Below are 13324 nucleotides of genomic sequence, written 5' to 3'. Positions count from 1 at the left end.
GTGAACTCTTTTTCTGGAGCACGTCTCTAAACTTAAATAAAACTCAGCAAATACTATTCACCCAGGCATAAGCTATATATCTTTATAATCATTTAAGTGTGTACTTTTAAATTATCTAATTCAAATGTTAATGTGAACACTCCAACGGAGAGCGTGCGCTATTCAAACGCAAATGATCTGAGACAATACATGCAAACATGTCAACGCCCACATCAGCTCGATAAAACACATCAAGTTTAATCAGATTAATGTACTTTATGTCATCTTGCGAGGCTGTGAGGAATAATCCTGGGAAATTTACCTCAGAAGTGCTGGATTAGATTCATTTTGAGGAGCAACGGATCCAGCTGAGGATTGTGAATAGTACGTTTTTTATTCTAAAGTGCTTTGTTCTAATCGCGATATGGAATAGTGTCTGTAAACGGCAAAAAGATTGTTTAAATTTCAATCGAGCGTCTGTGTGTGATGAATTAACGGCACAGATGCGCACTGTTGTTTACTATATTACAGACGAAATATGAAAGACAACTTTTTGTTGACTAGTTTTGGATAGATTATAAAGTTTTTACTGTAAAATAGACTACTGACACATTAAAAAAGCTTTTGTTCGCCAGTTTCTGCTCATATGTTAAATATATAGTATGTTTTCTCAAAAATAAACTCATCAACTTGTTATTATAGTGTTTGCTCCAATGTAGGCTATATCAAACTAATGAATCCTTAACTTTGAAATATGTATGATAAAATGTATACTTTTAAAAAAGAAAGATTACACTTGAAATATTGTTAAAATTTTAATTGTTGTTGACTTACATGTGAGCACTTTTTAATAAAAAAGCCAAAAATATATTTACAATGTAGATGTAAAAAAAAATCTTAATAGGTCAATATAAGCCTTCTCATTAAATTATTTATTATTGTTTTTTATTAGTGACAAATTTGGGGAGAGGATATATTCCAAAACTTTCTGAAAATACAATATGAGAATTAACTGCACAATTATTAGAAATGTTTACCTTGGATATTATAAAATTTGCATGTATAAAAAATTTGTGGAAAAAGAAAAAAAAATTCAAGATGTTTCCAACTCTAACTTTGAACCAATTCTGTAGAATGGCCCATATAGCCTATTTGAACAGGATTTGTTTCCAGGTATGACTATGTACTAAAAATGTGCTTTTGACTTTCATTTATATTTGGATTATATATATAATATATAATATATATTATTTCCCATTTCCTGTTCTGATGTATCACATTATATGCTGTTTAAATGCATTTACGATATTTGTTAATATAGTTATATATACAACTATACTAACTATATTAATAACAAATATTGTAAATACATATAAACAGCATGTAATGTGATACATCAGAACAGGGATAGGCAGATGATCTCATTTAGAAATAGTTAACCTACGGACTTTTAGACTCATCCTGTTTCTCTGGACACACCATTTGAGAAAGAACTGTCTGATTTCTTTGATCCTGATGCAGTAGATGAAGGGGTTCACTAGTGGTGGAAGCAGACTGTAGAACATGACCAGGGCAATCCTCTGACTGCTGTTTATCTGAATGCTCGGGATGTTAGAACTGGAGTAAACAACGAAACGTGGCACATAATAGATAATAATGATAGTCAGCTGTGTGGCACAGGTAGAAAAGGCTTTCATACGACCCTGTGAGTTTGCTATTCGAAGCACAGACACCAGGATACATACATATGAAAAGATGATGAAAGAGAATGGCACAAGAAGCACAAACATTGCTACACCATAGGAAATGAGGTTCGGTTGGCTGACATTAGCACAGGCGAGCTGGTTCATAGACCCAGAGTCACAGAAGCAATGAGCGATCATATTTGGCCCACAGAATGGCAGTTTCACTGTTTGCATTGAGCTGATGGTTGGGGCAATCATTGCAGTAACCCAGGAAAGCCCTATTAAAAGTCTCATAGTGCGGTTAGTCATTAAAACAAGGTATCTTAGTGGGTAACAGATCGCCAAGTACCGATCTAGAGCCATGATCATCATAATAAGAGAGTTTAGGGTCCCAAAATAGTGAATCAGCTGCCTTTGAAACAGACAAACGTAGAAGGTAATATAACCGTCATTAAACCAGTAGCGAGAAATGACTTTTGGCAGAGCAACTGTGCAAAAACCAATATCAGACAAGGACAAACTCAGCATGATAATATACATAGGCTTAAAGAGGCTGCGTTCAGTCACAAACAGGACCACAATGAGAGAGTTTCCAGTGATTACTGCGATGTAGATGCAGAACAAAAGTGCTGCCATCAGGCTGTAGTATTTGGGAAGAAGTCCAGGGAAGCCCACGATGAAAAACTCGGTTACAACAGACGCTGCGGTTTCGTTTGCCTGTGACATACTAAAACATACAGTTAACATCTGTTTACAAAAGAACCAAATGTATCTGCCTTTTACACATGACATACCTTGTAAAAATGGCTTTGATTTGTTTTTTTATATTTTCTTGAAGTTAAAATTATTCTTGGCAACATTTAAAAATACAATATAATAATGATAATATAAAATTATTTTAATAAAATGTACTTATGAAATTATAAATTATTGTAAATTACTGTATAAAATATATAATTTATAAATATTGTTTTTCATAAAACAACGTAAAATATACATTCATTATATAACATTATTTAGTTATTCATTTAGATGAATTAATTTTCTTTAAGTTATTTAAACATTCTTTGAATTCAAATATTTGCAAAAATCTAAATGTTATTTTGGTTTGTATTTCAGCTGATCACATGATTACCTTGATTATACCTCTGTTGAGTTATGTGACATCTGCTAAGAATATTCCTGGCTCAGTGTGTCACGTTTCTCAGTGATCAGTGCAGATGCGTGTGGTTTCATTGTTTTATAGGCGTAGAATCCGTGTTAAAGCCTGTTGGGTCCAACACGTCATGAAGGATCATATTTTGAATAATTTGATGTTGTGAAACTGGGCTGACCTTTGGGGTTTAGGGAGTGGGGAATGTGTTTTGCTAGAAGATAACTATGGAATGAAGTTTGGCTTGGTTCCTCTTAATGTTTACACATGGATAAATGTGTGCTATTTCAGTTCACAGTGTGACACTTGAGGTAATTATATTATGTGTTTGTGTTTTCTGAATTAGAACATGGTTAAACCTGTGCAAAATGAGGGCAGTTTTGTGTAGAGTTTTGCAGAAAACATTGAGAAAACAGGTGAAATGTGTTAAACATTTTGACTAATGCCTTTGTTTCTAAAAATTATTGAATGGTGTGGGAAATTGGGCCAACTGAACCAGTTATAGTGTGTTGGCAATCGAGAAAAACTGTAGTAGGTCTATTCAATGTCTGTATATTCAGCACTTGCAAACTGTGGAAATACAGTAACCTAACTGCAAAAGCCAAAAAGGTTAAAAAACGTCTCTGTTACGTATGTAACACCGTATCGTATCACTGACGTATTTGGAATCACTTCAGGAAGCCCCATTCACCTCCGAGTGTATACAAAACGAGCCAATTCATATTTGCATCTCGCGCTTCGCCTCGCAACAATGGTATAAACACGGAAGCGGATGCATGCACTAGGGGTGTGCCATATGATACCGTCCACGATAATACCGGTATAAATTTTTACATGATAAAAAAGTGTCATATCGCGATATCACTGATATAGCAACGCAATGACGTATGGCGCATTACGTTCCCTAGCACGCACAATAACAACACCTGTCTGAGCGTGAGAGCAGCAAGTCAGCCTCCAATGACGATTTAGTATCTAAAAAGGAGCTACTTCAATAGTATTTGAATAATTCCCGCAGGTCTACCACTTATAATGCAGGAAATTCCCCCGCAAACATTGATTTTACCAACCGCGTGAGTGTTCAGTGGTGCCGCGTCTTCTCTCTCTCGCTCTCAAAATGGGTTGCACAAGTCAAGCGTCAATACCACACTCCTCTTGTGTTTAGCAGTCAGGACATGACGGAATTGTCTTTTGTCACTTGCATCGTAACTAAAGTTTATAATTTTCACTTCTTTTCAAGTCTTATCAGTTTAAACATTTGCGATTTTAAACTATTCAGTACTCGCGCGCGCTCTCTGAGAGATGTTTACTCTGCGTGCATACATACAGTAAAGCCGTCTCACAAACAGCTCGCGAGTAACAAAAGTTATTTTTCGCAGATTATATCGCTTTAACGGGGGAAAAAACACGCAAAATTGTGTAAAAATTCCGGTCATGGTCAGTATATTCGTAAACAGTCGGTTATGTCTGAAATAACCATAAAACGCGCGTGACAGTGTGACAGACAGTAAAACAGTAATGGATCCGGGCACTAGCTCTAAAAGTGACAGCAGCCATATGTGTCTGTCATTAATGTTGTCGTCAAAACAACAAAAGATAGCTTTCATTGTAAGGAATCAGAATTAATAGCCTATGTATTTAATTTAGTCAGGACTCAGGAGTAGTGTTATTTTACATTTGATTACCTTATTCAGTTTCTGTAGTATTTCTGAATAGTGTTAAGGGGGTCGCACACCGGACGCGCAGCTCGGCGGCGCGCCGCGCAGCGCCACGTCTTTTAAATTCGAACACACTATTCTCTATGAGAGTACACACACCGGCGGCGCCTTTCGGCGTCTGTCCGCGGCGGCTCAGGACCGTGTTCAAAATCCTGCCGCGCCACAGAGCGCCATTTACATAGTTTTATATTAAATTTACATGTGTGTGTCTCAAATCGTAGTTAATGTATATACGGACTTCACCCTGTGCTGCAATATACATTTAGTTTTATATTTATTTACAGAAATCAGAAAATTGCTGATGTTATCGGATTTTCAGGTGACAGTTGTCCTAGACGTGGCGCGACGCGGCGCTGAGCTGCGCGTCCGGTGTGCGGCCGCCTTTAGACCTACCCAAAAACTTTTCTCTTAATTTGTATCTTTATTATTTTGTATATATTTTTTGCTACTTTTTTCAATTTAATTCAAAGATTGAAATCAAGCTTCCTTGTGTTGTGTAAACTCTTAAAAACATTTATATCGTCATAAATATCATTATCGCAAATATTCTTGAAATATCGTGATATCATTTTGAGGCTATATCGCCCACCCCTAGCATGCACCTTTGTTTTATGCTGAGGAGTGAGTGGTGTTCGGCCGTGCAGGACGTAACGTCGCCGTCACCAACATATTTGGGATCCCTTGGAAATTTGCCATGTTTGCTGCCACATCCAGCACCTTACGTAAGTCTCTCAGACACCCAATATTCTGGGGCGGAAGACCTACAGTACGTAGTGAATTCATACTGCTGTTCTGCATGACCCATTCAGTAAGACTCTTGGATAACACTGGGAAAGCGTGGTATACGCTGCGGAAGCCACATCCTGAGGTCCTGAGGCTTTGCGTTTTGTCCACGTATAGGCGCAGGGCATGAACGGAACAGAGAAAAGCCAGGGGTGGGTCTACCTCCTCCGGGGGCAGTGCTTGCAGGTTCACTACCTGGTCCTGGAAGGGAGTTGTAGGAACCTTGGGCACATACCTGTGCGGTTGTGAGAGCTCGTCAGCTGCACGACTGAGCAGGCCCGGAACATGAGTGGCATTAAGATGCTTCTGACTCCATAGGAGGAGATGGTGGGTGAGTTGTGACATGCGGCGGGAGATGTATGCTGCGGCCACAGGGCTGTCCATACGGACCAGTACAAGCATGCGTAGTAGCGGCGATTTGAGGCGGTCCAGCGCAAGACGTACGGCTAACAACTCAAGGTAGTTAATGTGCCAATGAAGTTGAGGCCCCGTCCACAGACCTGAAACTACATGCCCGTTGTACGTGGCCCCCCAGCCGGTGGCAGAGGCATCTGTGAAGACCACAGCATGCCTGGACACTTGTTCTAGGGGAACTCCTGCTCGTAGAAAAGAAGGGTCTTACCACGGGCTAAAGGTTTGGGGACATAGCCGGGTAATGGAAACCCAGTACGAGCCGTACTGCCACGCCCATCTCGGTACTCGGTCGTGAAACCAGTGCTGAAGTGGCTTCATATGAAGCATTCCGAGCGGCGTCACTGGGGCTGTGGATGCCATGTGCCCCAGGAGCCTCTGAAAAAGTTTAAGTGGGGCCGCTGTTTTGCGTTTGAAGGCGTCCTGTTAGGTTGACCGAGTCCAACTCCATACTGAGGAAAGAGAAACTCTGCACTGGGTAGAGAGTTTGCTCTTTTCCCAATTGACCTGAAGCCCCAACTGGCTGAGGTGACTGAGCACTAGGGTTGTAATGGTCTGAGATTTTCATGGTATGATAATCGTCTCAGAAAATATCACGGTTTCACAGCATACGGTATGGATGAGCAAATCCATATCCACACATCAACCGTGGATGAGCAAATGTTCACGATATGATAATCGTACATGTCAATATTGTGATAAACCGCCATACTGGTATAAAGTTACAACCCTACTGAGCACCATGTCCCTGTGTTCGCACAACTGCTCTCTCAACTGGGCCAGTATTAGCCAGACGTTGAGATAGTTGAGGATACGAACACCACACTCTCTTCTGGGAGCAATGGCCGCCTCTGCGACTTTCGTGAAGACACGGAGCGACTGGGACAGCCCGAAGGGTGATATGCCCGTCCCTTGAACGCAAAGCGTAGGAACGGTCAGGTCGATCGCTGCAAACCAATCTTGGGGACGGATGCATCTTGAACGGCAGCCTGTGTAGGGACCTATTCAAGACTCACAGGTCCAAGATTTGCCGTAACCCACCGCCTTTCTTGGGTACAATGAAGCTGTAGAACCCTGTCTTTATATCGACTGGAGGGACCGGCTCTATCGTGTCCTTTGCTAGTAGGACTGCGATCTCTGCCCGAAGCACAGGAGTGGCCCACAGGGATTGGTTACCGGGCAGGGAAGCCCTTACTGTAATCCTCAGGTCACCTAGATCGCGGTATAGGTGAGGGGAATCCACTTCGTTTGAGGCACTTGAGTCTCGACAGTCACTGTCAGCCGGCAGCTTGACGGCACACGGCACGCTGAGCAGCTCAAGCCTTTAAGAGAAAGGTGAGACGAACAACATGCTGACGTGGTCATGCTCTCATGAGAGAACATGAACCACCCACTAATGCAGTCTCAGCATGCCTAAGCCCAGGCATGTGAAACAGTGACCGTAGCCGTCAAATGAGGATAGGAAACTACCGCATCCAGAAACACGGATTGAATGACATTTTGAAAAAGACACAGTGTCAAACCGTGTATGCTCTTTCAGGAAACTGCTCTCTCTGGTGCCGAAGCGAACAGGGGATGCCGCGGCTACACAAACAGGACGGAAGTGCAAGCCTGATGTGAGCACTCACATTCTCATTGAAGAATCAATGAGATTAACCCTCTGAGGTCTGAGCTGTTTTCTGGGCCCTGGAGGTGTTCTGACATGCTCTGACATTTGTGTTTTTTTCTGTTACTAGTGACATTTTCATGGCTAAAGTCTAATTACACTGTATTTAGCACAAACTCTGCTACAATAATATATCAGCAGCATGTATGTAAAAGTTTGTAGTTTTGAGATAATGACATTTATGCGTGGTTTGTGAAAATACAAAAAAAAATTCCCACTGAAATAAGGCCATGAAACCCATACTGATTATTTCTTCACAAGACTTTTGAAAATTGTATGACATAGCCTAGAATATTTGCTCCAAAACTATGTGAAAATCACCCTGACTGCTCATTCAGATAAGACAATATATTGATTTAAAATTTCTAAGACGTGTTTTGTGTGACAAAGCCATATGCGAAGAGGCGTGATCATCTCATTAATATGTAAGCTTTTAACACCTGAGAAAGACAAAGACACTCCCCTAACTGCCCTATTAGGAGCGATCAGGCCCTGTCATTCAGAGCAACCTTGCACAAAGAATGAGGAGATTTAAAAAAGAATGGCTTTTAGATTGTTTGGATTTATTTACAACACAACACAATCCAAAAATACAAATGACAAAAGAGCACATTGAAAACAATGATCCAAAGACAGAGACCTTTGTGCCATTCCTAAAAACATTGTACATACCTTTCATTTCCAAGGTGTTTGATTTTCACTTTACCATGTTCATGTACAGAGACTCATGTGAATGTTGAAGTCAGCAGGACTCAGTTGCATCTGGTCCCTGAAAGAAAAAAGAAAAAGAAAAAACTGAACATACTGATATCAAGAGAAACTATAGGGCTGCACGATTTTGGGAATAGATTTTAGATTTTTCTGGTTAAAATTTCTTTTTAAAATTCACAGAATACACACACACACAACAATATATAATGAACACCAGGTTTGTTGTGCCTTGTAGGCATAGGCTACGCAGTGCTGCATAAAATAATAATAACAATAAATTAAATCTTCCAAAAGATTTCAAGAACAACTACGCTAGAGAAAAATATATTGATTATCATATGTTACTTCAAATGTTTCCATTCGTTATGATGATATGAAATGAGATAATAGTAAAAACATAAAGCCTAATGTTTGGTGCATTTTTCCTTTCAAACGCAATCGCGCTCCAAAATATGATACATTAAAACCCACAGCGCGCTCCAAAATATGATACTCAAACCCACAGCGCGCTCCAAAATATGATACATTCAAACGCCATCGCGCTCCAAAATATTAAACATTATGGTTATACATATCTATGTTTGAGCAGATATCCACAAACAGTATTTAACAGGAAACACGGGTCTAAATAGTATAATATTCACCATATATCTAGCAACAGTTCAACTGCAATGTGAAGTTTATGCAACAATACCATATACTAATAAGTAAGAATTTTTACCTTACATCTTTCTTGACTTCAAATTGCGTTCTTCTTCTTCTGAGATAAATCCAATGTAAGCTCAGACGTGTCTTCCAAACTCGACGAAAAGCAGAGACTTGTGAAGTGTTTTGGTGTTTTGTGTTTGAGGTAACGAGGGCGTTCGCGTCCCATGTGGAGATTTGCATGTGAATCTCTTTTGCGCGAGTGGGCGTGTCGAATTAAAAAGTAATTAGCAAGCGTTTGAGATACTGGACATCCTGTTGGTTTTATACAAATTACTTAAACAGAGAATATTTGTTTTCAGTTTGAATCCGATCATTTAAAAGTACACACTTAAATGTGTATAAAGGTATATGGCTCATAAATGTGTGAGAAGTATTCGCTGAGTTTTGTTTCAGTTTATAGACGTGCTCAAGAAAAAAAAGTTCACAGCGACGGAGAGGCAGAACGCACACCCTGTTTATTTTCTTTATTTTACAAAAGCACAATGTTTTGATTTGATTGTAAGTGGACACATACAAAAGTAGAAATATCACAGATTATTTTTTTATATTTCTTTTTTCTGTATAACCATAAATGACGGAGTAATTTAATTTTATGTTGCTGCTATGTGAAAAAAATCCAGCAAAACGCATCGGCGCGTTTCTCGACCTCAGAGGGTTAAGCGATTAAATCTCTATCAGCTGATTTAATCAGCACATGCTTTGAAGGCACAACGTTCTGGAGAGCTGTGAAAACAGCTGTTTGTCAGCTCTCTGTGAGATCGCAGCCAGCGATGTCTGCGCTGTAAATCCAACACCAGCTTTTAAGAGGCGTTCTCCTGAAGAAGCAGACTCGTTTTCTTCTTTTTTGAAGTTTCAATTTCAAATCTCTCAGATAAGATTGTAGAGCAGGAACCGTACAACCGCCCGGTTCCAAAGCGAAAAGCAAAGGTGCGTGCATCCGCTTTCACATTCATACCCGCGCTTGATGCAAGTCTTGCATGCCAATGTGCATTGGCTCGTTTGGAAACACGGTGATTGGGGCTCCCTGAAGTGATCCCAAAGATGTCGGTATTGCGACGTAACGTCGAACGTGACCGACTGAAAGGGAACTCTAAATGAAAACAACAACAACAACAACATTTATTTCTAAAGCACATTTAAACACAATATAGATTGATCCAAAGCGCCAGTCTACACGACAATTACAAGTTTCCAAAAGCAAAAAAAAAAAAAAAAACGATTTAAGAGTAGATTTAAAAATGTCCAATGAAGGAGCAGACCTCACATCATAGAGCTTGCTTGGGCCCAGCCACAAAAAAGCATGTTACAGTACGCTCAAAAGTCTGTGAATCAAAATCAAAGTCAGTGAGAGATTCATTCTGCCCCAGCATCACGTCTAGACTTTGTCCACATCACAGGCAAGTTCTCTTGCCAGGCATAAGGAAAAACCCTCTGGTGTGCCGATCCAGCCTTGACAACTTTCTACACACCTTACTCTTTCTTGTCCTCATCCTCCTTGTTCACCACCTCTCACACGTATTCTTCCTCTTCTCCCTCCTGTATTGTTTCCATCCATTGTTGGTATCAACATTTAGTGCAACATTAAGAGTCAATTTTGGCACTCTGAACTGACTTGTATCATTTACAGTTGGTTTGGTCACATCATTAGAATTTTGATTCTTGAATTCATACAATTTTGAGTCATTGGGCCTCATTCATGAAACATGAGCAGAACGAATTTTTGTGTAAATCGTTCCTAAAGCCGTTCTGACGTAAATGTTCGGATTCACGAAAATGAACACAATTTGGATGTTCTATTTTAGGCAAACTGAAACTATTACTATGTACCATAATAATATTTCCCAAGTTGATTTGCCCTGTGTTTTTTTTTTGTTCGTTTTTTACTGTCACTGTCACTTTTTACCCAGCCTTCCTATCACAGTGGGGCAGTCATGGCCTAGTGGTTAGGGAGTACTGGTAACCCAAAGGTTGCTGGTTCGATTCCAGAACCGGTGGGAAATGACTGAGGTGCCCTTGAGCAAGGCACCTAACCCCTTAGCGCTCCCCGGGCGCCACACAAAGGCTGTGGTGTGTGTATCCACGTTTGCAGTGTGTGTGTGTTAACTACTCACTACTCTGCTCCTAATGTGTGTGCATGAACTTGGATGGGATAAATGCAGAGGTCAAATTCCAAGTATGGGTTACCATACTTGGCTGTCACTTTCACTTTCACTTTCACTTTCACAGTGGGGGAGGGGCGGGACAAATACTACACCGACCAATCATCCTACTTTTACAACGACTGAACAACAATGGAGAAGTTAATATTGCTGGTTACTGCATTTTTATATTCAGAGTATCTATATTCCAAAGTATCTAAGCTTTTAAGCGCCACCAGCTGGCCATTTGCAGAAGAGCACCTGGCATTTTTAGCTGGCTAAAAATGCGTTAGTGGACACACAATAATTCAATATTTATTGTTAGGCATATGGCCAATTAGTCTCTTTATCATTTATGCAAAATACTGATGCCAAACCTGAGAAGGAAGTCCAGAAGACTCCACAGCGTTCCTGGACACGTCATTTGCGTAGTTGTAACTCATGGGTGGGGATTATGCTATTTATGAATGTGCGCCCTATTTACGAATGTTTGGAATTCATTAATACACACACATTTAACTACAGAATCTGTGGTATATGAAGCGATTGTGACTTATAATAGCAATGTTTTGACTAAGAATTGAGTAAATGATCACAATTTTAGCTGGCATGTACTTTTAATTTATGAGAAATTTGAATGAAAACAGGTAAAATCATTTGTAACCATGATCTTCGATGCATAAATAAAATACTTGAACATTATTAATAGTAAACTAATGAAACAACAAAAACTGCAGTCAGGCTGCATGTATATTTGGTAGAAAATTTGTGATTTATTTATCATTGAAATATATTTCAGTTTACAGTTATAAATATACCTGCAATGTAATAAATTAAACTAGGCTACAAATATTCAAAAAAAATTTTTTTTATAATTAAGAACTGGATAAATGGTTATATAAACAAACAAACAAATAAATAAATAAATATGTCAAACCAAAAATTATTCATACACCAGATATGATTTTTTAAAGATTTTTTTACTAGTGGGTGCAGGACACTATAGTTCATATATGTAAGTGAGGATAGCAAAATAAAGTAACATATTATACCCAAACATTCTTCATACAGTGGTCTAACAGTAAAATGTATAAAAATTTGGGATCAACTTTTGAACTGACCTATGCTAACTAACTATAACTAACTAACTAATAATAATAATAATAATTCGTTACATTTATATAGCGCTTTTTCTGAGACCTCAAAGCGCTTTACATAGAAGGGGGGAATCTCCTCAACCACCATATATATATATATGTATATATGTATATGTATATATAACTAGATTAACAAATATTGTAAATGCATATAAACAGCATGTAATGTGAATGTCAGAAGCATGTAATTTAATGTGTCAGAACAGGGATAGGCAGATGATCTCATTTAGAAATAGTTAACCTATGGACTTTTAGACTCATCCTGTTTCTCTGGACACACCATTTGAGAAAGAACTTTCTGACTTCTTTAATCCTGATGCAGTAGATGAAGGGGTTCACTAGTGGTGGAAGCAGACTGTAGAACATGACCAGGGCGATCCTCTGACTGCTGTTTATCTGAGTGTTGTTGGGGATGCTAGAACTGGAGATAACAACGAAACGTGGCACATAAAAGATAATAATGATAGTCAGCTGTGTGGCACAGGTAGAAAAGGCTTTCATACGACCCTGTGCATTTGCTATTCGAAGCACAGACACCAGGATACATACATATGAAAAGATGATGAAAGAGAATGGCCCGAGAAGCACAAACATTGCTACAATGTAGGCAATTAAATTTGTGAGGCTGACATCTGCACAGGCGAGCTGGTTTATAGATGTGCCATCACAGAAGCAATGATCGATCATATTTGGCCCACAGAATGGCAGTTTCACTGTTTGCATTAAGCTGATGGTTGGGGCAATCATTGCAGTAACCCAGGAAAGCCCTATTAAAAGTCTCATAGTGCGGTTAGTCATTAAAACAGGGTATCTTAGTGGGTAACAGATCGCCAAGTACCGATCTAGAGCCATGATCATCATAATAAGAGAGTTTAGGGTCCCAAAATAGTGAATCAGCTGCCTTTGAAACAGACAAACGTAGAAGGTAATATAACCGTCATTAAACCAGTAGCGAGAAATGACTTTTGGCAGAGCAACTGTGCAAAAACCAATATCAGACAAGGACAAACTCAGCATGATAATATACATAGGCTTAAAGAGGCTGCGTTCAGTCACAAACAGGACCAGAATGAGAGAGTTTCCAGTGATTACAGCGATGTAGATGCAGAACAAAAGTGCTGCCATCAGGCTGTAGTATTTGGGCTGAAGTCCAGGGAAGCCCACGATGAAAAACTCGGTTACAACAGACGCTGCAGTTTTATTTTCCTGTAACAT

General features: G+C 39.4%; 2 protein-coding genes across 2 annotated transcripts; both read right to left on the bottom strand.

Moving 5' to 3' along the window:
• Positions 1-1400: 1400 nt before the first annotated feature.
• On the bottom strand, positions 1401-2390 carry LOC309488860 (olfactory receptor 1E16-like; the record flags this gene model as incomplete). The annotated part of the gene is made up of 1 exon (XM_082157283.1): positions 1401-2390. One exon carries the CDS (start codon positions 2388-2390, stop codon positions 1401-1403), a length of 990 nt encoding a protein of 329 aa, XP_082013409.1.
• A 4351-nt stretch (positions 2391-6741) lies between these two features.
• LOC309488858 (olfactory receptor 1E16-like) lies at positions 6742-13324 on the bottom strand (the record flags this gene model as incomplete). Its single annotated transcript, XM_082157274.1, has 2 exons — positions 6742-7051; positions 12351-13324. The coding sequence occupies 2 exons, from the start codon at positions 13322-13324 to the stop codon at positions 6742-6744; spliced, it is 1284 nt and encodes a 427-aa protein (XP_082013400.1).

The sequence above is a fragment of the Leuciscus leuciscus genome (genome assembly GCF_965113295.1).
Source record: "Leuciscus leuciscus genome assembly, chromosome: 24".
Lineage (NCBI taxonomy): Eukaryota > Metazoa > Chordata > Actinopteri > Cypriniformes > Leuciscidae > Leuciscus > Leuciscus leuciscus.
Note: the sequence above shows the minus strand (reverse complement) of the source record. Positions and strands in the feature narration are given on the sequence as shown.